The 26332-nt window shown below is 35.7% G+C and overlaps 2 protein-coding genes across 50 annotated transcripts in view; one reads left to right on the plus strand and one right to left on the minus strand.

Annotated features, from left to right (window-relative positions):
- The window catches only part of ank2b (ankyrin 2b, neuronal), a 186025-nt gene extending 182505 nt beyond the window's left edge, over window positions 1-3520 (plus strand). For 39 of the 41 annotated variants that reach the window (XM_026268115.1, XM_026268109.1, XM_026268103.1 and 36 more), the window contains 2 exons: window positions 127-218; window positions 2014-3520. In XM_026268115.1, the coding sequence (XP_026123900.1) occupies window positions 127-218; window positions 2014-2233 (312 nt within the window). In that variant the 3' untranslated portion in view covers window positions 2234-3520. The remainder of the gene's footprint in view (window positions 1-126; window positions 219-2013) is intronic. The other 2 variants (XM_026268138.1, XM_026268125.1) reach the window with 2 other exon arrangements.
- An 863-nt stretch (window positions 3521-4383) lies between these two features.
- The window catches only part of camk2d1 (calcium/calmodulin-dependent protein kinase (CaM kinase) II delta 1), a 98624-nt gene continuing 76675 nt past the window's right edge, over window positions 4384-26332 (minus strand). For 2 of the 9 annotated variants that reach the window (XM_026268142.1, XM_026268143.1), the window contains exons 14-20: window positions 22206-22265; window positions 20248-20292; window positions 18942-18990; window positions 10075-10150; window positions 9863-9957; window positions 7425-7658; window positions 4384-5646 (exon numbers count right to left, since the gene is read on the minus strand). In XM_026268142.1, the coding sequence (XP_026123927.1) occupies window positions 7426-7658; window positions 9863-9957; window positions 10075-10150; window positions 18942-18990; window positions 20248-20292; window positions 22206-22265 (558 nt within the window). In that variant the 3' untranslated portion in view covers window positions 4384-5646; window position 7425. The remainder of the gene's footprint in view (window positions 5647-7424; window positions 7659-9862; window positions 9958-10074; window positions 10151-18941; window positions 18991-20247; window positions 20293-22205; window positions 22266-26332) is intronic. The other 7 variants (XM_026268147.1, XM_026268148.1, XM_026268145.1 and 4 more) reach the window with 4 other exon arrangements.

Below are 26332 nucleotides of genomic sequence, written 5' to 3' on the forward strand. Positions count from 1 at the left end.
TGATCATAGTTAATATTATGTATGCAATATATCTTTATTTTCAACACTAGCTCACTGTTAAAGAGGTACTAAATGTCTTGTTTGCATTCTCTTCTTGGATCAGTAATTTCTTTCTCATATATCTAGGCTTTAAGCTATGTAGGAAGCTTTGGAAAAGTGCATCTGCCTCATTTAGTTGAGAGAGAGATGGTCAAAGAGGATGGATCAGTGGTCAGAAGGTCTGGACATTGGCATGTCCGTTTAACGTGTAGCTGTTTAGGAGAATGGTGTGATAATAAAAGAGCAAACTAATACCTAACCCACCAAGTGTTACAACAAAATTAATGTTTTAAAGATGGCAAACATTGCCCCTCTGCTCTGCTCGGCTCAGTTTGCATTTCCATTTCAGTGTAGTATCACATTAGAGAAGATTATTCACATTGTTATAGTTGCGCCGCCTCTACTGCCATGACTCCTGAAAAACGTTTTCATTCTGCGTCGCCCCATCAAGCTCTTGCTGGATCCACTCCTCTGCTATCAACGAGAGGAACATCTGTACTTCCTCAAAAGGCAATGAAACAGCCACTTTTTGGTTGTCAGGCCAAGTCAATCCTTTGGTGGCTGTGCTGATTTTAATCTAGCGGTTCTGTTTGTGTCACAAGTTCAGTGATGCAGGTAGTGACGATTCTCTCCGGCCAATCCATGATCAGCAGAGTTTATGTCATGTTTTGGTAACAGTACGGTTCACTTGGGACCTCAACCGAGGTGGTACTAAAAAAGATACCAGGTACCAGTACTCTACCCAGTGGAAACCCCCCAAAAGTGAGGGGTTACATTACTGTAACCGAAACCTGTAACATTACCGATTACTGTAACATTACAGAGCCATACCATACAGTGGAACAGCACCATTATTGATAGTGAATAACTTCCTTTAGAGTAGACTTTGTGCATTGGAAAACTTTTTCATACACAAACAGCAACATTACACACTAAAAAGGAAGTTGTTATGTAAAAAAGCATAACAGGATCCCTTTAAAGGAAAATGCCACCGTTTTTCCAAACTCCACTATGTTCTTCCTTCAACTTCGACGAGTTGATACGCACCTCTCCCGTCTCGTGCACTCAGTCACTGCAGCGGGGGGCGCCACTGTGCTAGTGTTTAGCACCATTCATTCCTTAGGATCCAAACAAGGTAAATTTAGAAGCCACCAAACACTTGCCTGTTTAAATAAAATGAATAAAATGTGGCGATTTTCTAAGCGGATAAAAACATGAAAATTATAATGTACTGTATGGCGGAAGAGCACTTTGCTGCACTTCAACCTTTAAGCGACTGAGTGCACACACTGAGATGGGAGAGGTACCTATCAACTAGTCTAAATTGAGGGAAGAACATAGTCGAATATGGAAAAACGGTGGGGTTTTCCTTTAACATGACAGACTGTTTTCACAGTTTATTGATGATTTAAAAAAGGATTTGGTGTTTAAAATATGAGGTTATGCTGATAAAAATGTCATTGCAGGGGCATGTTTGTGATAAAATCCAACCTGCTTTGTATCCTTCTAAGCTAGTGTTATTTTACTGACATATTCTCATACTCACTTGAGCCACTGCCAAGCTCCACCTCCATTACTTTTTGCATGCTGATAGATTTTCTAGAACATCAGATTTGAACACAGTTTTTATGTATGCATTCAATGTGTTTTTTTTTGTTTGTTTTTACTGCACCAGTTTCTTTTCTTTTTTCGCAACATGCAAAAAATGCTGTCTATATCCTCTATTTTGACCTGAATTCATGTATAAATTAATTAAAGATAAATCGAAGGTAAACAGCTGCTAAAGTAAGACTGGTTAATATGGCTAAGTGATTAATCATTTGCAGTTATATATTTTTAATGTCCGAAAAGTGTAACTAAACTGTTACTCAAAAGAATGGCTAACAAGGTTAAAATATAATGAACTATTAATTAATTTTCAAAGATGTTCACATTTTTTACACCAATTGTGACTCTGCCATGTTGATTTCTCAGGACCCGGATGCATAAGACGCGCACTCAGAAAAGCACAATAGTGAAGGATGGCCAAGCCAAACAAACCCATCTGGAACGACTGGAGGACACCCCCGATTCCCTGCGACCTGATGACCTACAGCAGCACCTGCATCAGCTGCTTCAACGCTACTGTACTCCAGAGGTGACCGAAGAGCCTGATGTAGGACAAGATTCAGACATAGAGCAGGACAAACAATAACTCCTGCCCTATGTGTGTTTGGTTGTGGCAGGCATTTAATACACATTTCTGCATATTTATGTCTGTAGCCCTTTCTAATAACACAAAATAATTCTTCACTTGCTTACCAGATCCCCTTATATTATTTATTGCTTGATCTTTTCATTCATGGCAAATAATGGAAACATTGTAACCGCATTATAGCTGAATGTGTTTTTTTTCTGATTTTTCTGATTTTTTTTTTTTTCTTTTTGTGACCAAAGATAGTGTTACCTGAATTGCTGAGTGATTTGTATGAAACATAGATGTTTTGTGTGTGCGTGTCATTTTGGTTGCTGTGGTACTGTAGAAGCAGAACTAAACATAATAATAAAAAAATTAATATGGGTCAGTTTGGATGCTGAGCTCAAGACATTTGTAAATAATGGACTTTGAAAATGTTTTAAAACACTGTCATATATACTCTTGTGTCTCCTGTAACTGCTGTACAACTGCGTCAATGGACTGCTGCAATTAAAAACATGTCAGATTACTTGCTTAAAATCTCACAACAGACCTGATTAAATATCATCAAAATATCTTTGGGGCATGTGAGTTTGTAACCACAGTTAATCAATGCGCAAGCAATCAGCTATCTGATATAACTTGCTATGTATTTATACTGGCTATGATTGAAATGATTGAAAGCAACAAATAAATATCATGCTGTAGACTTTCTTAATCCCAGAATGCTTCTGAAAGGTTTTTACACAGATTACGCGAGAATTTATCAGTTTTAAGTTAAATAATGCTGTCATTATCTACACATCCAGTTTTTTTTGTGTCATTGGCCTATTTGTTTTCACTGTCTAACCTATGTACAGAATATGAGCGTATTCTCAGATCCCCTCTGTGACGATGCATTTATGTTTGTTTATTGAATTTTTTTATTTGTTATTTTTGAATGAATGTTACATTAATCCCATTTTCTGTTCTGTGCAGTCTATTTTTTTAATATGACTGAATTCAACGATAATCTGAGTTCCCCTTCAAAACTGTGCTTGTGTGCTTGACTTGTATCTTCCCTATTTGTGATGCTCCTCTAGGTGCTTACAGTAGAACAGGGAGGGAAAGTGATAAAAAATTTGCCTGTTTTGTTGATTTTTTTCCCTCTGCTGTTACAATGATGTAAAATAACAATAATAATAATAAAAAAAATGAAACTTTATTCTCATCGTTACTTTATCTTCTATTAGGAAAAATATGACGAATTCAAGTAATTTTATATTTTTTATGTTTGGCTGAATAAAGACATTTCATAGGAGACAGGAAAATATTGCCTTAATTGATCTTTGATTCAATTTCTTTTAACAATTGAACTTAAATTTTGTAAATGTTTTGAGAACATACACTATGATTTAAAAGTTTGGTTATACTGTACTTTACAAATTTATGTTTCTCATAAGTTTGAATCAAAGACGCACTTAAATGAATTATGCCTGAATTTTGTAGACATATAAATTGTAGATATAACGGTCTTTAGTCAAATATTTAAATAATGTGTTTTTGTGTATATGAATTGGAGCAAATCCTATAGGAAAAGCAGCCAAGTGTTCTAATTTAATACTGTTGAAAACCATCAGGTTTTTTAGATAATGGCATGACCAAGAATGTCCATATTCATAAGGTATGTATAGCGTTCTTTGTAATGAAACATAGCATGCACACATTCAAGGATTCAGAAATGGTTTGGGCAAACTCTGGATTATTTAATCCCATCCAGGCTGGTATGTTACTTTGTACTGTAAAGTGAGATTTAAGTTAAAAAAAAAAAAAAAAAAAAGGAGATTTACTCTATTTAAAAAAATATATGGGTAATACAATTTAAGCAGCTTGTGTCAGGTACAAAATTGTACAGTACAATAACAAATCTCTACACAATTAGATCTGCAAATCTGCCCAAATCATCATTCGAGGCACATGAAGTTCTGGTTATGTATCTATATGGTAATCAACTGTATACCACAGATGTTTGTGGAATCATAAAGGCTTTAGTTTCAATAAAATATTACTTTAATAATAAAGCCTACTATATACTTAAAATTCTTACACAAAGCTCATTTTGTTGTTTGATAGTTTAGATGGAATTGATTTTTGAAAAGCATAAAATCAAATGGATGTCAACACAAGTATTTTGCAGAAATCACACATTTTATTAGACGTTTCACATATTTAGAAATCTATTATATCAATTCCTCTAGTAATATCCCTATTATATAATGTTGTACTGTAACTTAATATATTATCATAATGAACTTGACTCAAACTGGAATAAAAATTGTCATAATGTTACATTCTTTGTATTGTGTAAGTAATAGTGTGTAGTGAATTATGTGTACACAACATTGACTTTGATTAATTTATTCCACACGAGATCTTCAGTCAAGGTATTTCAAGACAGACTCCCAAAAGAAAAGGGGAGGAAGGTTTTGGATCTTTATCAGAGATGACTAAGAGTGAAATGTCATGCATTATTCATAAAAGATAAAAATGAGAAACCAACCAGTTAGATTTTCCTCAAAGAGTACCACAAATTCCACTGAGAAGCAGACACATTTGAAATTGCACACAAGTTACCACAACAAAACTAAATTTCACACAAATGATTAAAAATAAAGGAAAAACGGCTTTGCAAGCCATTTGCATTTTTTTTTTTATAGAATAAGCATCTGAGTTTATCTGGTGTAGTGAAGTTTGTGTTACTACAATCTTTTTTTTCATATATTCAGGTGCACGATAACTGTATGAGCAAAAAAATAAAATAAAATAAATAAAATAAAACTAAAACTTTTCCCTTCTCAGAATTTTGGGTTATCCAAGAAAATAGCACAATGCTTCCTACAGTATTGTGCTAAAATTAAACGGGTAATACTCCAAAGTGTAAAGCAGAAATAGCACTTCACATTACTTCACAAAATGTACATCACTGAAAAACATAAGCAAGCTCATATTTGTCATTTTAAGAAATAAGTACATTTTGGATCTTAACAAATAAAAAAAAAAATTAAAATAAAAACTTTGATTAATTATATTCTGATACACAGTACCCCTGTACCCATACACCACAGATTACTAACAAATGGCTCCGAATATTTTGTCATACAAAAATGTAACCCTTTAAAAAAGATTAAAGTACTGAGAAAGAACATGCTTTTCATCTAAATGAGTATAGTGTGTAAACTGCATACTCAATACATGTACATGTACTCGCATACAAACACACCACATCCTGATCTGAAATGATTTTCCAACCTTTTATATTCTATTAGTCCAACAGTAAATGTAAACAAGACTCTGGTACAGTAGACCAAACTATGAAGATCATGATTGAGTTGGGCCAGACACTTGTTGAAGCTCAGTTGACAGGAAAGGCTGTGCTCTGGAGACTTTATTAACTGAAAAAAAAGAAGAAATGACCTCATCATAAGTATCATCATCATTATCATCATTATTATTAATATTATTTTTATACACTGACAAAGTTATGCAGTGTGACTTTTTAAGGGATAGGTCTGTATCAAAACAAAAAAATCCACTAATTGTCACTTTAACTCTTAAAAAAAAAATGTTTTAATTCTTTAACTCTTAAAAAGGTTTTGATCAATTACAGAAAAGGTTCTAAATATTGGAAAAAGGGTACTCTAGTTATTACAGGGTTAGTTGCGAAATCATAATTGGCTTCTGAAAGTTTTAGAACTGAAAACTTTCTCATTATTCAAAAAATAGCTTATTTGATTATTAAAGTTTGTTCCCGCCTCCTTCTGCCAGATGATTATGAAGTTTTAATATTGTTACTTGGTGCTGAAGCCCTGGAGAAGGAGGGATGCGCTGATAAAGATCTCTTGCAGCTTTGGGAGCTACTGTCCGTGAGGGAGCGGAGGAGTCGGAGCCGTTCGCCAGGGGACCGGAGCCTGCTGCCTCCGTGAAGGAATCCGGAGGAGCAGGGAACGGTGACTCCGGCTGGCTGCCCAAAACTGGAGGAGCCGTCGCCGTCCACCTGGCAGCGGAGGAGTGTCGTGCTGTCCGCCGAGGGTTGTCCAGTGCCACCGGCAGGCACTGTGGAGGAGATCACCCAAGCGGCAGTGCGTCTGGGAACCGGAATTTTTTTTTTCTCCTCTCTCCCCTCTCTCATCTCTGTCGCTCCTCATCCTTCCATCTCCTTTCCTCTCGCCTCACCTGTCCTACCACTAGGTTCCCGCAGGTCACCATGAGCTTCCCCCCGGAGGAAGAGGGGGGGTGTAGAGCACAGTCTCGGGAGTACCTCCTGGCCTGCGAGGGGTGATGGGGGTATGTGACGAGTGGGGCGGGGCCGAGAGCCATGGGAACGGGGCGAGGCCAGTGGAGTGATTGAGAAATGAGCGACACCCGCTCGACCCACCGAGTCCAGCGGAGGAGATGGAAGGATATAAAAGAGGAGCGACGACAGTGAAGGACAAGAGAGACGAGTTTTTTGTGTTTTGATTTTGTTTGTACTGTTTTGTCTTTATTTTATTATTAAAGTCTATTTTGGTTGTCCGCCGGTTCCCACCTCCTTCTTCCCGATGATAATGAAGTTTTTATTGTTACACTCAAAACGAAACAACTGACATGAATCTTGTATGATTTTTTTTTTTTTAATATTGATATTACGTTTTTGAGAATTGATACAGTATCGCCAAACAAAATATCGCGATACGTGTATCAATATTTTCTTACACCCCTAGTTATAAGACATCTTTAAAAATATGCAATCACCCGTTTCGCTCTTTTAGAGAAATGCTTTTTTGTGACATTTTTATAAAACTTGATGCTGGTCACTATCCACTGCCTTTATATGGACGAGCGCGAGCAGATTCTCCTTTTGTGGTCCGTAAAACAAAGGAGGGCACTAGAACAATATCAACTTGAGCAATTTTCTCTTTTGGATGAACAATCCCTTTAAAATCTTCACTTTCACTGAGGGTTCTTTGGGGAACCCAAAATGGTTTACAATAGAACCACCTGTTGTGAAAATCTCCTTTTGGAATCATTGTTTTTACAGTGTAGTTCCCTTCTGCTGTAACACAGAATACAACACATACTTGTTTTTCTTTAAAAGCTAGTCCAGAACCAGACCAACATGAATCATCATTTACTAGCCTGGACAAACAGGTCTCTCTAACAGAGATGTTTGGGACCATGCACGCACACAAACCTCACTTGGTGGGCACAGTTGGTGAGCCAGACCGGTGGAAGTGGATGTTCTGCCATTTGCCATCACGACGGTGCCAGACACGTGTTTCTTCAGACTGCATGGTGCGAGGCATATTGTTGACATCCATGTATTGGGTGAGCCTTATATAAGCGATGCATGCAGCATCCTCTCCGATCAGGTGTACATGAGGGTTCAGCAAGATGGTGTGGATGGGTTTGTGGCCTTTGGAGAGAGCTAGAGCAGAGGACAATACTACTTATGCTTGTGTCATTCAAGGCACTTTCACCCATTATAAAACAATATGTATGGATGTAGATGCATTTAATTAAACTAAAGGACATATCCACTTTAGTCACAACACTTGTAAAATGCACTAGATTTTAGAAACTCATCTTCATATCACTCCAAACACATTTGAATTTCCATTTCTAAATTTTACATTTACTATAAGTCAAATACTATAATACTGTAATTAGTGTAATTCACTTTCTTTTTAATTTGTAAAATTGACTAGCAAAATTTTTTTTTAAGTGAATCTTACAACAATATTTTTTTCACTGTTCTTGTGAACTTTAGTTTGCACTAATCCTAACATTAAGCCAGTGGTTCCCAACCTTTTTCAATTCGCGGCCCACACAACCAAACACATATGTTTGAGCGGCCCACTGCAAAAAAAACTGACCCCACTATTATTAAGTTAATAATTTAGCACTCAGAAGCTAGATTGTTAACTGTTTTGGCACACACATATATGCTAAATGCATTCCGGATGAATTTGAAGAATATTTCCAAAAGAAAACCAATTAGAGATTTATCAAAAAGTTGTAACGTCTCTAAAACAGACAAAATAGTCAAAATAATCACTATAGTAAAGGTGTAACAAAATTTATAGACTTATGGCAAAAAATATAAATAAATACATCCTGTGTACAGGGACTTTTTTTTTTTTTTGCCACGCATTGTTCATAGAGCTCATTAATTGTAGTGGTGCCTCAGGTGTTGAAATAGATTTGTTCACACATATTCCATTTGCAGTGTGTATACAATATGTGTGAGTGGTGCAGAAGCAGCAACAAGATATTGTAACACGAAAGCACATTAAAATAATGCCTGAGCGCGAATCTCTCTGTTTGCACACAGATAACGGCCTGCTCTGTCATAAAACCAGATGTGCTTGCTCAGATACACGCTGCTCTCACACGGAGAGAGTGCAAGCATTTAAAACGTGTCTCCTCTCACTCAAACTGCGTTCTGTGCACTCACAACTCTCTCTATGCTCATGTGCTAGATATTAATTATTTTTGCACGTTTTTATTTCTAGCCTTTTACCGTGTGCAGTGTGAATGCTCTGATCCGTTAAAATGGGCTCGGAAAAGGTGCATCACAGACAGTGTGTGAACCTGGAGTTAGGTATATGCCAGTCTGTTCTGTTCTCGTGCTAGGCATGCTGCATTCTGATTGGATCAGATAGCATACTGCGGGAGGTCAGGGCCGTGGAAAATGGTGCTATAAAGCAATTTAGAAAATCACACACAAATCGTTATTTTATGGTGATTTCAATTAATCACACAGCCCTAGAATGGCCTGGAAATGAACAGAAAATATCTCAGGCTGGCACCGCTCATCAAAATGGGAAAAGATCCAGGCAGAGCTCAGCAGCGGCAGTCAGCGGAGCAAGCAGTCAGGAGGGACATGCTGAAAGCCATTTATGCATGTTTGAATTTGTTGTTCTGTACCATATGCAGCAAAAATATCTAAGATAAATTGGTGGTTTATTCTTAAACCAATCAGCGTGCTCAAATAGTGGAAGCACAGTAACAAACAGTTTAGTATTTCTTTTTTGTCATTTACCGTATTTTTCGGACTATAAGTCGCACCTGAGTATAAATCGCATCAGTCCAAAAATCCGTCATGACGAGGAAAAAAACATATATAAGTCGCACCGGACTATAAGTCGCATTTATTTAGACCCAAGAACCAATAGAAAGCATTACCGTCTACAGCCGCGAGAGGGCGCTATATGCTGCTTAGTGTAGACTACAGGAGCACTGAGCAGCGTCTCTGGCAGCATAGAGCGCCCTCTCGTGGCTGTAGATGGTAATTTTTTCTGTTAGTTCATTTCTCTTGGTTCATGTCAAATTAATTTTGATAAATAAGTTGCACCTGACTATAAGTCGCAGGACCAGCCAAACTATGAAAAAAGGTGCGACTTATAGTCCGGAAAATACGGTAATTATACATATAAGAAATGATGTTATGTTATGACTTAGACATTTTTACATATATTATGAATATTATTATTTAATTTAAAAGTAATTGCCTTCCCACCTGCAATATCACAGCGACCCACTAGGGGGTCACGGCCCACAGGTTGAAAACCACTACATTAAGCTATAGCATGGCATCAGAACGTACTGTAACATTGTGTCATGTCTTACAGTTTTCAAAGTAGAACCTGTGGAACTCTGTCCCCTCGACTAGGTTTCCCAAAGCTTCAGGTTCAAAAGATGTCAATCCAGGGTCACAAATTTTCCTGTAAATTACAACATAATATGAAAAATTAAAAGACAAAAAGAGGCATTGTTTATCAGAGTATATTTTTTTTAATACCTGCATGAAATAAATAATAATAATAATAAAAAACACTCACGTGTATGCTTCAAAATCTCCATTATTTATGGCTTCGATCAGCAGCTCTGTGACTTTAATTATCTCCTGTTTCCGTGCTGGCCAAATATAAAATTAAAAAAAAAAAAACAGTGAAGAACTGCGCAGAAGACTGTAAACATTATCCTTTAGCTGGTGAACAAACAGACTGTGAAATACATTAATTTTAAACCATAAAAGATTGTAATCAAAAAGATTCACAAATATGTCTGAAAGGTACTGGCCAGCTATCAATGCAAATCAAATATTTATTGTATGTTCAACCATATCAATGTAAAAGAAAAGTGAATCACTTAAACACGTGAGTTTAATTATGTGGAGAACTGTACTGTCTTATGTATACCTTTAGAAAGCAGTTTATTGATTCAACCTTTTCCAAGCCAAGGATATCTTGATGAACAGAAAAATGGACCCCAGGTACCTCGTATTGTATAAAACAGGGTGTTGCATTTTTAGGTTGCCAGTAAGAATGTGTATAGTACCATGTTAATTAATTAACTTTTTATTGATACTTGTATTGTAAATCCAATAAAATAATCATAAATAATTACAATTTACAAAACAAGTGCTTTTTACAATGCAGATCATGCCAAAACAGCTTTATAGTAATAAACCAGGAAATAGTGTGTCAAAATAGTGTGCCTTTCTCCTGTGGACAGACAAAACCAGCAGTTTTATTCTAAACTGCAACTACAGCCTAACATAGAATATAAACTAGCAATGCCTGAAGTTATTAGCAATTTCTTCATTGTTTTGAGACAGTTCTTCTCAATAAATGCATCATACAGTTAGCAAAAATATCCAAATTGGTCTGAATCACTTTACTCAGTAATAAATAATTTCCGGTAAAATAATACCACCATATATTATAAGGGAGAGAATATAAACGGCACATGGATAAAGTGGAGTATTTACTTAAATACCACGGTTATATGGTTTCACGGTATACGGTATTAAACAATCAAAACAAGTTTTTTTTGGGGGGGGGGGGGGGGTAGAATAAATATTTGAAAGCATGTGTTTATTCGAATTTCATTAATCAAAAACAAGAAAATTTTACCATTGATTATTTATTAGTTTAATAACTTATATCTATCATTAATTGATACAAATTCATAAATTCTGGTTTGACTTAATTTTGCTGGACTCTGTACAGTATATGATTTAATACAAATATACTATCAAAAATGGTCGTAATGAAAATGCATACAAATTTAACAATTTAATTGATGTTTTAAAATTTTGTTTTCACAAAGGGCTACACAAAAGAGATTTACTAAATTAAAATGAGTGAAAAAATTATATTCCCTAATGTTTATGTAAATTATTATTATTATTATTTTAGAAGTAGGCTACATCATAGTACAATCGTAATTTCTGTCAATTTCTTTGAGTTAAAAAGCAGACTTTTATTTGGACAGCTTTGAGTGTCAATGTATTTGTTTTTGACAGTAGTTTTCTCAAATAAAATAATGAAATGATTATTAATTGTTCTCTCATTGTTTGTGTTCATGTCCTCAGATAGTTAGACAGCAGGCACTGTTAAACCTGCCACTTTAAACCACGCAGGCATATACTTGAGTATGTAGTACATGACAACGCCGCTCTTTCACAGAGAGACATGCAAAACAAACAGATTAGCCTACATATTTATATAGCAGTGTGTTTGTCATTATTTTACAGCTTTGTTTTTTATTTATTCATCAACCCATAAAATCACACATTTTATGTGACATCTGCAGAATAGCTAGCTACTGTAAATTCACTGTCATGACTGGATTCTGGGAATCACTCCGCATCACAGAAATCATAATGCATTAACCTTAAATTATAAATGTTATTTTCTGTCTAAATATAGTTTGTATAATATGAAATTAATAGATACCAGATTCAACTGGGTGAATGAACTGGACACATCTCTTGAAGCACCTGATGAAACCTACTATTGTGAAACCGTGGATGATGTCACTCAGAAAAGTGAAATATTAACAGCACTGCAACTAAAACATGGATCTGGCAACTAAAAAGAAAGTTGACACAGGAGCTAAATGCAACATTACTGTATCTGATCAACAAGTAAACCTCATTCTATGATGAAAAAGTAAACTGGGGTACAGGAATTCAGTGACCTGTGTGACCAAAATGCAGGCAAACAGCCTGTTGTCTATTACAAGATCAGTGGAGCCCCTGAATGTGTGCCTTAGACATTACTCATTTCAGTGAGAGAATAAATTATAGCTGAGCTTGACAGAATGACTGTGGCTCTGTAAGGATATGTATAGACTCAAAAAGAAACTTCTTGGGCAACATCATCCCCTGAAAACTGGTCAATGTTGACATGCAGGGTGCGAAGGTCTTCAGTATCCTTGATGCAAAATGCTGATTTTGGCAAATCCCTTTAGAACAGGGGTCTCAAACTGCCAGCCAGCGGGCCATTTACTAAGTTGTGGAAAACTCAGCTTTCTGCAAAAAACCTTAGTCATTTCCCAACATGCAGATCTCTTGTGGAGGAGGGCACAGCATTCAGTTGTGATGAATATGCCTCTGCTATTGAAAACCTACTGCAGGAATTTGATCAGCGTTTTGCTGACTTTAAGGCACATCGTGACACTTTCCAGCTGTTTGCAGACCGCTTCTCAGCTGATGTGGAGCATGTCCCAAGTTTGTTGCAAATGGAACCTATTGACTTGCAGTGCAACAATGAGCTAAAAACTAAATTCAGAGAGGACAAGCAGACAAGACAGGACCGTTTTTGAAAGAATTATCTCCATGCTTCCCATAGCTGTCAAAAGTGTTCAGTAGGGTAATGTGCCTTTTTGGAAGCACATATCTGAGTGAGAATCTTTTCTCAACTATGAACTTCAATAAATGCAAGTTCAGAATGTTGCAATAATTTTTTCTTTTCTTTTAATTTTGTACATACACAGGATTTCGAGCACATTTGGAGTAGCCCTCACTACTACTCTCTAATGGCCTTGCAGAGTGTGCAGGGCAATCTGCTAAACATCTGCTGGAGAAGTACTGTAGGGAATGAAGTGACATAAAAGCTGCTTTACTTCATCTGCATAATCTTTCATGGAATGACCTGCCATCCCCTGCCTAACTCCTCCTGTCTAGGCACACGGGCTGAGATGAGCTCAAGGCAGGCTGACTTTTTGTATGCCTCAACATCAAGGCAATACTGGTCAGGAAGAGACAGAAAAGCTAATAATATTATGACTGTAATGACCACAGACTCCTGCCTTTACAACTAAGTTAGACTGTAAAGGATGCAGACAGCTGGTTCCACAGGGCACCACTCCTCAACCCAACGTCTAAGTGATAACCTCTCAAAGGCACACAGTACATATACATAATTGACATCTCATAGTGCATGTTCAAGTATTGCTCTTCATTTGCAGAAGTACCATCCCAAGTCCAAGTACCTACAACTGGTGCCACTGCTGCTGCAACTGCTCAGCCTAATGTCACTATAACGCTCAGATATGGAATACAGCCAGTATAACACAAAGGGGTTTTTTTTCCTAGCAGACTCCAAACAGTCTTTGGGCAGTTTGTTGTTGTCCAACTCTTTGCATCTAAGGTTAAAATAAGCCTTCTTAAACCAAACCAGGGGCTTAGTGTGTAAATAAAGGATTGCAACTCAACATGCTTAACTACTATTTTTAGAAAACAAGACAAATTAATACAAACTTCAGAAGTGCAATGTAACACAGATGCAACATTTCAGGACCAAATCAAAAAAGATATAACAATTATCAGAAAAAAATAAATAAATCCAGTTAGGCCATGCTGTCTAGGAGCACAAACAGAATCTTTCTCCAAAACCAGGAAAACTGTCAACAAAATCAACTTTTTTTTCTGTCTAAATATAGTTTGTATAATATGAAATGAATAGATATCAAGCTGCATGCAACAACAAAGTGCACATTTAAAAATTCACAAACAAGACTGTCCTCAAACCATATTTTTATCAGCATATGTAAACTATTGAATTACTTGCCATTTTGTTTTTAGTAAAGTACTTGTCACAATGCATGAACAATATGCTATATATGTGAACATCAGCACATGCATGAATGAACCCACACAAAAGCAAACTCATTCACATACACCCCCACATCTCAAGGATGTCCCAATCAGACACTCTGTTTTCTGTGACATGGCTCCTTCCTCACAAAAAGACAAAATGTTGAGTGAAGTGACAAAATCACAGCCATAGCAGAACATATGTAGTGTTTGTTACTGCCACGCAGAGTGTGATTTTGAACTGATGTTATTATATCATAGACTGGAATAGTTAGGGGGTGAATAGTGCTGCATTATTTGGCTGAAAAACATTCTTTCTCCACTGACAGTCAGAAAACAATCACAATTCAAAATAATCACAATTTCATTATATTATAGTATTTTTGTAGGGCTCTTAAAAGCACAAAGAATAGCTATGTTGCCCTATCTGTTTTAGTCCTTAGCTCAAGACAGGCGCTAGTGAATGGTTCGGGATTATGTGTTCTTGTGGAGTCATCAGCATTGACGTCATTTTCATGCAGCTCTAGAGTGATTAGTTAGAATGATTGGCTTAAAAAACCTGGCAGCACAAAAAAGCACGCATGAGAAAATATGGCAGTTTCCTATGGGGTCTTGTGCCAGCCTAACAACTGCCATTGAATGGAAATGCTCAAGAATAGGTTATCCAGTTATTTTAGATCTTCTAAGCTGAACAGAAAAAAAAAAACCTGTAAAATTCCAGTCAGACAGTGGGATTGTGCTTTCTGACATGAACCTTTTTTCTTTTTGACTGTGCATTTATTATAATTGGCACTAGAGGGCACTAATGCATCAATAGCCTTGAACGTCTTATTAAACCAGCACCTCAAGGGACACTTTACAATCAAAATGAAGAACAACCCCAGATGTTTGCAGTGATGCTTCACTGCTTCAGTGACAGTGACAAAATAACAGCACCAAATTCACACTCACTGCATCTTTTCGAACTCTAAATATGACAAGAAAGAAAATGAAATGTTATAGAGAGTAAGTATACTCACTGTGTCCAACCAGGTTAACAAATCATACAAATTTATATCTTTCTCATGGTAAGGTTTGCCCAGTGGTTTCAAGAGCCACTGAAAATCAGTTGATTTCAATGAGAGGTGTTGATTTGACTAATGCAAATGAGAAGAAAGAGCAACACAATGCTAAGACAACCAATGACAGCACAGAAACATAATGTAATTGATTGTAAGCAAGATAAATAAGATTCATGTGACTAATTTATTTTTGTTTAGTCACAAAATGATACATTCTTTTTTTTTTTTTTTTTTTTTTTACAAACCTGATACATAGTAAGAATTAAATGCTGTCTTGTTTAGTGGTAAATGCCTTTGTGGTCAGTGGTTTAATAGTCATGGTTTCTGCAGCCCAAAAATAAAGAAACAAACCAAAAGAGCAGAATGCTTATTACTGATCAACAATACAGCATCTTTGTAAGCTTTGTAGCTCACCGTCAATGGCAGTTTTTAATCTGTGATCTTTAATGTAAAGTGATAGTCCATTCAAATTTTTAAAAACTGTCATAATTTACTCAACCACTTGTTATTCTAAACATATGCATTTCTTTATTATGTGGATGTGGAATGTTAATAAAACATATGTTGAAGAATGTTGGTTAACAAACCAGTTTTAACAAAGAATAAAGAACATTCATACACTTTTAGAACAACCTTAGGTTGAGTAAATGATACAATTTTCATTTTTGAGTTGACTACCCCTTTAAGGTTTTGTCTTAACCAGCAACCACCACAATTTTTGAGTCATTTCATTGTTTGCTTGGTTCTGTTGTATAATGTTGGACAGACTCAGTGCTTAATTTGTAAATGGATAATTGCCGGATCAAAAACAGCAATGAAAAGGCGCTGTGACTGATATCACAACACAGCTACAGTGTTCCTGTAGCTCAACTGGTAGAGCATTGCGTTAGCAAGCGAACAAGCGCAAGGTTGGGGTTTCGATTCCCCGGGAACACATGATAGGTAAAAATTGATAGCCTGAATGCACTGTAAGTCGCTTTGGATAAAAGCGTCTGCAAAATGCATACATTTAATTTTATTTTAAATTAAACTTCGGTTTTCCCAAAACATTCAATGATGTCACTAAAATTGTATTGCCACAGCCATAAGAGTATTGTTCACAAGTTTCTGCATAGACCTAACTAGCCTAGGGATCAGGTTTTCAAACCCTGGGTCAAAAATGGATTGCACATTTTCAGCAATTGAAATTTGACATCGCGGTCTGTTCATTATCAAAATAAAATACAGTCAACCAATCAAATAAAAAGATACACTGGTCAATTTAAATAGTCCATATATAATCTGTGCCATTCAGCATGAGCACCGGTCCACTGTGCTGTTAAGTATATTATCTTGTAAATGCATACCCTCTCTCTAAATGTTGCGTTGCTCACAAAATAAGCAGTAAGCACCAATCACTGAGAGCGATTTTGAACTTATGAAATCTGATTGGTCAAAAATATGTTGAGGACACAACCTCCTAATACATCTACATACTTGCTCTGTCTCTTATGTCACAATCGCATGCCCTTGTTAATGCCGGCTCTTTAAAAACAAATACAAACACAAAAATCCAAAATCTGACAGGATCTCGTTCAAATTAAGCACAGGGCAGGCTCACTCACAAATAAATTTAATTTCATAAACGTAGAGTGCCATGATCAATGTTTTCAACAGACTTGTTTTTGGAAGTCAGGAAAAAAATGTTTTATGAAGACAAAATATCTCTAAAGAAACAATGAATATTGCACAATTTTTGGAGCTGCATGTTTAGCTACTCCTTGATCTCTAAATTACTTTTACAGAACATATTCTTCTGGATATATATGACCTGACAAAATGTAAATAAATTACAGACTGAATCACGCAACATTAAATACTGTTACAGAGTTCAATAGAAAGCCAGACCCAGCATCTAAAAATAAGCTATTGCTTGGCTTCACTAACAACAGCTGAGGTCTTGTGTGTGCAAATTCCAGAAAAAAAAACAAACAAGCAAACAAAAAAAACACATGAAGTCATTTTTACTCATTTGCAATCATGTCTAAAGGTTCGGCTATCAGTGTACACCATTTTAAAACTGTGTATTGACTTCCTGTCTCCCTCCACTGTCACTTACACTGAATGGTGATGTGGCTCTGGATTAGCGGAGACCGTTTGGGAGCAGCCTTGGGATTAATGCACTGGCCACAATCGGATGTTGAGTTGACGTAGACGAAGGCCAAAAAGGCAAATAGAAAAACAAGCAGGTAGAGTGCCAGGAGGGCTTTGAGAATGCGGTCACAGCAGACTTCTTCAGGCCACATGTTTGGAAGGTACCAGCAGGATGAGACAGAGGAGGAAGTGGAAGAACAAGACTGCTGGGAATTAAACTGTTCGCGCTTGTATATTCTAGGAGAAGCGGTAGGCAGGTGGTATACTGGTCCTAGTAAATGTGCCATTTGGAGGGTATATTAATATGGGAAGAACATCAAGGACAGGATGGGAGGATGGATAGAAAGACAGATGAATGATTTTGTGGACAGATTGGTGGACAGGAAAGCAAATAAATTAAGACACGGATTGATAGTGTTAGGGTAAAAAAGCAAGGGTAAGGTTGTAAAAAGAGGAGAAAAAGGATAAAATGAGTAGAAATGACATAAGGTGAATAACAGATTGACATATTGTTTGCAGGGCATCCCCTGAAAACAAAGACATTAATGAAACAGCAAAGGAAAGACAGATGGTACAGGAATATCTCCATTTTAAACGTATTCATCTTTCACTCTTTGCGGACTTATATGAGTTCTATGTTTGCGATTTTTTTTAAATGTTTTAAACAAAAAAAACTATCAAAAAAACACCATTCTTCACAGTTATTGACATAATGTTGTTCAGTTTGCAAAATACACAAGAACCAATTTAATCATTTTTGTAGTTCATATAAGCAGTAAGGGGGATGTGTATGTACAAATCTTAAAGATCCTACTGAAACTAGGTTTCTTTAAGCAAAGAAAAATATTGGGTATTAAAATACATAAAAAAATGTATTTATATACAGGTGTAATGAGACTCAACCTCACACAACTTGAAAATATATAACAAATTAAAATACCATTAAATGCTATTAAAAATCATGGCACAAAAACACACACAAACTGTCACTGCACCACCCGCATTTACATCACACAACCTAATCTACACATGATTACACAAGATCACACACCTGCAATAAAGAGACATAATCATTGTTCTACCTTCAAAGCTCATAACAGCAAAAAAAAAGAGGAACAGAAAGTTAGCAGGCATGTGAAAAGAAAGCTTAAAATAAGAAGTTTCATCTCAATAGATATTCACCAACCATGACCACCGAGTTGGGTACAGCGGGCAAAACTAATAATAAAGTGCACATGCAGGAAACAGGTGGTCAGCGATGTTCATTCTGCATGTTTGCACTTTAATAGCATGACACGGTACATGAGAGTAGTAGTTAAAGAATTCTCTACTGAAAACCCATAATTATAGACCACTAATCTAAAAACTGGTGGGGTCTATGGGGGTGGAGTGGGCATCCCCCTATGGTGGTACTTTAGGCCTGAAGCAGAACAGTTCAACAGTAGTGTTTTCAAATAAAAGATTTCTTAAGAATCCTGGAAATCTGAAGCACAAAACGTTTCCTGTCTGAGAACTACTCGTTGTTGTTGTTTTTTTGTTTTGTTTTTTTTTTACTAAACTGGTGAGTATGAATATAAATATAAATTAATATGTAGAGCTTATTGTACAAATGAAGGTTCAACTCTACCTTTAATGTCTTCATCTTCCATAGTGGTGTTGGCACTCTCTGATGATTCCTGGAAGGCAACAAAAATACACACATAAACAAACAAGCAAACATATAATTGAATAATTTAAAAAGTAATTTACTAATAATTTGAATTTTAAATAGGCTCAAGTTGAATGATTATTAAAGCAGTCAGAAATTGTTGTAAAAAGAAGCTGAAACCAGTCTGTGGTGTGAAGTGGTTAATTGACCTCGCTATATTGATAGAGGTGCTTTGGGTTAGTTAGATAAACACTGGTTTGGCCAGCAAACCGCCTTTTCCAGAAGCTTCAAAACTTATTTCTCATTGCAGAATAACTTACTTGATGCATTTAATTAAACTTGTTCTTGATAAAACAGAAACTATGCAATTTTGATGTGATGATTGACCAAGAAGTTTGAGTATACAATTTCAACATCATGTGTTCTATTTCCTAACCAAACAAGAACAGCACTTATTTCCACCGTGCAAAGTGAACTAAACTATTGAGAAACTAGAGAAACATCTGAAGAAAACATCTGCTGAAACATGCAGGGATAAACACAATATAATGATAACAATTTGTCACTGACAAGTACTGTACTGTATACAGTATGCTGCCCTAGCAAACATACAGTGCCAAAAATAAGTTTGTGAACTCTGAAAGTTTCTAGTTTTATACTCTGGTTATCAACAGCATGCTACAAATGTTGTTCATACACTGAAAAAAGTGTACCCTTTACATTTTTTAAACCATAACTGTATATTTAAGAAAAAACGTGCTTGCAACTAGGCACAAAGTCACAATTATAGAGAGTCACTCTCTGATAACTAATAACACAAGAGTTGTTCTTAAAAATGCACTGAATATCAATCAATGAATTAAATAATAATCTAAAAAGTACAATTGTTTGTGTTACTGTAGACAGAGTGTGCTTGTCTGACACTGTTAAATTAAGTAATATTATCCTTTTTTAATGTATTCCTTTTCAATTCTTCTAGCAATATTTGGACCTCACTTACTTTCATTATATGGAAAAATTGTTTAAATATTTTTCTGAATATCATCTTTTGTATTCTGCAAAAGAATGAAATGAGGGTAAACAAGCTTAACATTTCAGACTTTAAACCTTCCATCCCTCTTGCTTGCTAGGCTGTATCTTTACAAACTGAATTATTACCTCCGAGATAACAGACAGCATGCATCAGATGCACTACAGACATTAAGTTCAAAATAACTCATGATATCCCTTGTATCTTAAAATAAAAAAATAAAAAAACACTTGATCCTCATTGAACACTTAATACCTTATTTCCATCAGTGGGATTGTGGATAACAGTAGTTTGAGGCTCCTGACATAGAGGTGTGCAAGGAGAGAAAGGAAGATAAAACAAAATAACAAGAGATAAAGGGTGTCAGAATAAGTAATAGTGAGTTAAAGAGTTAAAGGACACCAAGCATTACACGCTGAGTCAGTGATAGCCTAGATGTTACTGTCCTGAATGTGCTCAGGTAAATTTATAATGGTAGATAGCAGTTTATCTTAAAAAATTCCCATGTAAATTATGTGCAAGATAATGCATCTAATGTTTAACCATATTCATGGAAAGTATTTACTGAAAAATATTTGGATTTTAATTAGCAAAAATTACATAAATCACAAGTTCAGCTGACAGAAATGAATGACGATGTTGAAATTAAGTCAGGATTCCAATATCTTAAAGTAACTTTTTCTAACAAAGCTTGGTGAACTTTAGAAAAGAAGATGAGCATACTGGTTTAGACAATTGGTCATGTAATTATGAGATGGAAATATGGGTAATAATTACTACAGTACATTTTCACTAGAGCAAAAGTACAGCATACCCAGCCAAAGCATGCAGTAACACAAGAACGTATCAGGAAGAACACAAGCCAACCTTTCAAAACCTTCATTCAGTCTCTGGGGTTTGCTTCAAGTGTTGCTAATTTTTTGTTATTGCATATTTTTCATACGTGGGATCAATGTAAAACATATGTTGAATCCATTCATATTAAAACATGCATTACACGCATTATATCATTTTACATATGGATTTTTTTTTTTTTAAGGCATCAATTCGCTACAGGAGGCCTTTATTTACCCCAGAGCCATGTGATGGATCTTTTATGATGGATGCACACACTTTATTTAACTACTTTTGGACTGTTGAACAAAAACACCCGCCTACGCCCATTCTAATGCTTGGAAGAGTCAGGACAAGATGTAATATAACTCCGATTGGATTCGTCTGAAAGAAGAAAGTCATATACACCTAGGATGCCTTGAGGGTGAGTAAAACATGGTGTAATTTTCATTTTTGGGTGAACTAACTCTTTAACACACAATGATGCACCCTTTAAAAACATGGTTAGCTCATGTATGCTCAAGGAAAGAATAGTCAGTTAGCAAACACACAAGCACCGGCCAAAGGTTACATGGAGAGGCCTTGAGCACAGCATGAAGTGAACTTCCCAAAAATACACTCTATGGGGTCAATTTTAAGAACATGAAAACTTTTCTTATAGTGGGGTAATCAGTAACCAGCACATAACCCTTACTAAGCTATAAACAAAACTATCAGCATGAGAAATTTGCAAACAGGAAAAAATCTTGTCTGTAAATATATTATACCCTGTACACAACAGCTTTACAATGGAGCAGTCTATTTATTTAGTACCCCACTCAGGTGTTCTTTGAACACACAGTGTTAATATTTACTGATTACTGACTAATGAATACACAGAACTCGCATATGTATAGACTAATTAAAACAATGGATATATTTGATTAAGCATTTTAGGATAAAAAATAAATAAAATAAAAATCATCCATTAAAGTATAGCCTTCATAAAAACATAGAATTATTAAATATAACTGTTCTATATGTAATAAAATATAAATATATCTGATTATTTATATATATTAACTTGAATGTTGTAATACAAACAAAATAAAACAATAATTCATTTAGCACTCTAGTCCACACTACACATTTTTGTCACAGTAAATGTTACCATTATTTTAAATACTTACTTTGGAATTAGTCTCTCTCTGCATTGATATATCAATGCAGAATACATACCCACAATTTCAGAATATTGCTAATTATTAGGATTTCACATAGAAGAAGGTGCTGAATTGATTTTAAAAAGAAAGGGCATGCCAACGATGAAAGAAAAAGAGAGAAATGTGAAGCCAGTGGTAAGAAAGAGCAACTGACAAACAGTCATACAAACAAAATACCAGAGCTGGAGAGGGAGCAGGATCTTTAGGGCTGGTGATTACGTTGGTTTTGTTGTTGATCTATAGGTGGGAGGGGACAAGGCAGACAAGCAAAGCTTTAGAACAGCAAGGGAAACGTCAAATTTTGTTAATCTAAATCTAGAAATCAAACCGATATTACACAGTTTGCGTTCCATGGATATTTAAGGAATAATTAATTTGCATATTTGATAATAATCACTATTAACTATTCCTCAACTTAAGAAAAATTGGGCCTTCAAATAATTAGATTTTTCATTGGAAACGGTAATTTATACAAAATGGAATTTACAATTCTGTCTGAATTATGCTGTGGAAATGACAAGTTATATAAAAGCCATTAAAGTCTAACAGGCATAAAAGTTCTAAGACTTCTCAAGTTTGCAACAGAATAATCTTGTAGAGGAGTTAATGTAATTCACAGATTCCCAGGGAAACAGCTAGATCATTAAACAGTATGAAGCGGAAAAGACTTTTCATTGGCATCAAATTATCCTACCAAACCTCTCAAAATCCTCTTCTTTTGAGGCAGTCATTAATTTTTTGATGGACTATACATGTGTCATGTAAGAAGACAAAGAAAAAGAAAAACACATTCTTATCAAATACATACAGCGTTCCCTACAGACTACAGAGACTATAATCTAACTGAATTTAAAGTAACCCTGAATATAATGTTCCAGTAACAATCATGTCAATATGACTTTCATTCTTCTTAAGCCAATAAAACCTACCCCTATTTTACTTTTGGGATCAGTGAAGAAAACCATAAAGCATATGAAACAGACATGTAATACATTTTTACAGGAATCATGCCTTTGGGTCCTTATGATATTAAAATCTTGGATGTTCAACAAATAAATAATAATAATAATAATAATAATAATAATAATAATAATAATAATAATAATAATAATAATCCAGAACAGTATACAACTGAAAAGGTTTTTAGTCTACATCTAGAATAGCTATAAAGAAGATAACTATAGTAATGGCAAAAAGAGAAATATACATATAATGAGATTATTATAACTAGAATGTCTCACCATTGCAACTTCTGTAGAGTTAGGCTTCCTTTTCTGCAGTTAGATGTAGTAAATCATAAAAATAAATCCTTATTATCACCATGCTACCAGATGATGCATTTCTCATTGTACTAATTCTGGAGAAAAAAATCTGTGACAACATTAATCTTATCCTCTCATGAAAAGGAAATGCTTTTATCAAAGCATACTGTATAAAACAGAAAAAAACATTTAAACTTTGTCTATTTTTGTTTCAGCTTTGCCATGTTTCATTGGGACAAAGAGACTGTATCCCATTTTATACAGTATATTTTTGCGCTATATATGTGGACCTTCTCTTATAATTAAAAGTTTTGGCTATTTCATAAAATTGGAAATATAAATTGGAAATACCCATGTGAATGCAGCTAGCTTTGTAAAAAAAATAATAATAATAAAAAAAAATAATATATACATATATATATATATATATATATATATATATATATATATATATATATATATATATATATATATATATATATATATATATATATATATATATATATATATATATATATATATATATATAAAGACTATTGGGAAAGTACTTGACTAGTCTGTTCAAAGCCCAGGCCTAAGTATTACAGTTAATACACATTACAAATAATGTGTGTTACATAATCAGATTAAGTAAAACAATTATTTTGAAACTACAATAAAATATCATGTTACTTTTTCAAATAAATAACTTCATTTATTGTGTGGAGTACAAGTGTTAAGACCATTTTTTAAGATGCACGGTCAATAAACTGTTTCCTGAAATGTGAAACATGACAGCACTGACAAAACAGAATCCAGAGGACAGTGAGGGGAAAGGCAAATACTCTTCTGCTGTTTGACATAATCCTCAGTCTGTTTTTGAGCCATCTGACCAAGATCAGCCCTCTGGGACCTATGGTTGAGAAGCTGTAGCTTTTGACCTCAGGTCTATACGCCTGAGTGGGTACAAATGTGCCACTGCGTGAGTCCGCAAACCCCAGTCTTTCTGAGGGGGCTGTCTCTCTTTGAACATCTCTTCAACTGTGGGGATTTCAGTATACCCTTGCTCCAACAAACTGAAAATTGTAAAGTCTGAAGCATGATCAGTAATGTGTAGACTTTAAAGACCTCCAGGAGATCATTAAAAAAAAATGCCAGTGACCTTTTTGCCAGCCAAGGAGAGTTTGTCTAATTTAGACTGCTCCTCTGGGTGGGCGGGCTTGTGCATTTTCTGACTACTTGGAGGAAGAACACCTGCCTGGCAGTGAAGAGTCTGAAGCAGCAGTAGAGAGAAAATCAAGCCTGAAGGAGATTGCATCACAATCATTCAGGCTTGGGCACATGCAAATTCCACTGGAGAAATATGCTGCATTCTGGTGAGAATGACAAAAAAAGGGAAAAATCTGTCTGTCTTCCTCCATGGCCTCAAACACAACATTAGATCCCTACAATTCTACGTAGCTTTTGCAGTGCCCCAGCAACTGCAGAACAACTGGACCCCCAACGCTGCACATTTTGCATACCTCCCTAATCAAGCACATCTAATTCAGATCATCAGCTCATCATTAAAAACGCCTACACGTGAAATGGGTTTGTCCGACAAAGCAGATATTCAGCATGTGCTGATGGGGGATGACTGATTGTTCTCCTTTTCTCCATAAGAAGGCCAGCCTTGAGTGAAGCACTTTAATATTGATATTATCATAGTGTTTGCAGTTTGAACAGTTGTTAAGCACTGCTTTAACATGTTTAAAGTCAAATCACTCAACGCACTTAATACATGTGTGTTTTCACTCATAGGAGCATACAGTAGCACACACTTACGGAAAGCTATCAAGTTCCTCAGTGAAAAAAAGATAAACTTGATGTGGGTTGATAAAACATGAAATCTAAATAATCTAAATAACCATCCAAAAGCTTGTCAAAAACCATGGCTTGAAAAAAATGTCTTCCAGAAAATTAGAAACTTGAGGAGTGATGGTGTTAATGCAACCTTTTGTGGGTCTTCTAGTGACAAAGTGCGTCAGAGGGCAGTGTGTGCATCATTAGCAAATGAACTAGGCTTCAGACAACAGTCCCACCCGAAGGGTGTCAACTGCAGTGTCAATTGATTAAGCATGTACAGTGTTAGATGAGCTCTAGAAACATGGAAACATGGTTGGGAACCACTGCTGTAAACTATGACATTATTTTGTATAGAAACTGACCATTTCTTTTGTGGGCAGAGATTAACATTGTTCATGTCCTCCCTATTCAATTGCTATTTGCATTGATGACACGGTATCTGATAGAACACAAGTAAAATATGGAGTGAAACAGGGCTCAGTATTAGATCCATTACTTTTCTAATTTTCTTTCTATTGATTAAAGTTCAAGTCAAGTTATTACAGACACTATAAAAAATAACATCCACAACAAAATAACATTTAATGCTGAAGAAGACATAGGGCCCTATTTTAACGATCTGAAACGCAAGTGTCAAAGCGCGAAGCGCAAGTAACTTTGTGGGCGGGTCTCGGCGCTGTTGCTATTTTCCCGGCGGGATAAATGGCTCTTGCGCCCGGCGCAAATCTAAAATGGGTTGGTCTGAAGTAGCTTCATTATTCATAGGTGTGGTTTGGGCGTAACGTGAAATAAACCAATCAGAGCGTCATCCAACATTCCCTTTAAAAGCAGGTGCGCAAGTTCCATTATGGATTGCTATTATTATGGCGTATTTACCAGGCGCACGCCAGGAGCGGTTCACAGCCGAGGAGACTGATGTTCTTGTAAGAGCAGTGAAAGACAGAGAAGTTGTGTTGTATGGGGATGGGAGAAACCCACCCAAAATAGCGTCGGTTAAACAGGCGTGGGAGGAAATAGCCACAATTGTTTCATCGATTTTTTTTTTCCTGGTTCTTGACGGACAAACAAATTTGTCAGATGTCCTTATATACATATATGTCTTGCCACTATTGGGCAAACAGGTCTGATCCTTAATTACTACAATTAGCCTGAATAATTTGTAAGCAAGATTTCACAATGATTTCCGTCATCTCATGTGTTAATATTTTTTTAGTGTAA

The sequence above is a fragment of the Carassius auratus genome, chromosome 7 (genome assembly GCF_003368295.1).
Source record: "Carassius auratus strain Wakin chromosome 7, ASM336829v1, whole genome shotgun sequence".
Taxonomy (NCBI): domain Eukaryota; kingdom Metazoa; phylum Chordata; class Actinopteri; order Cypriniformes; family Cyprinidae; genus Carassius; species Carassius auratus.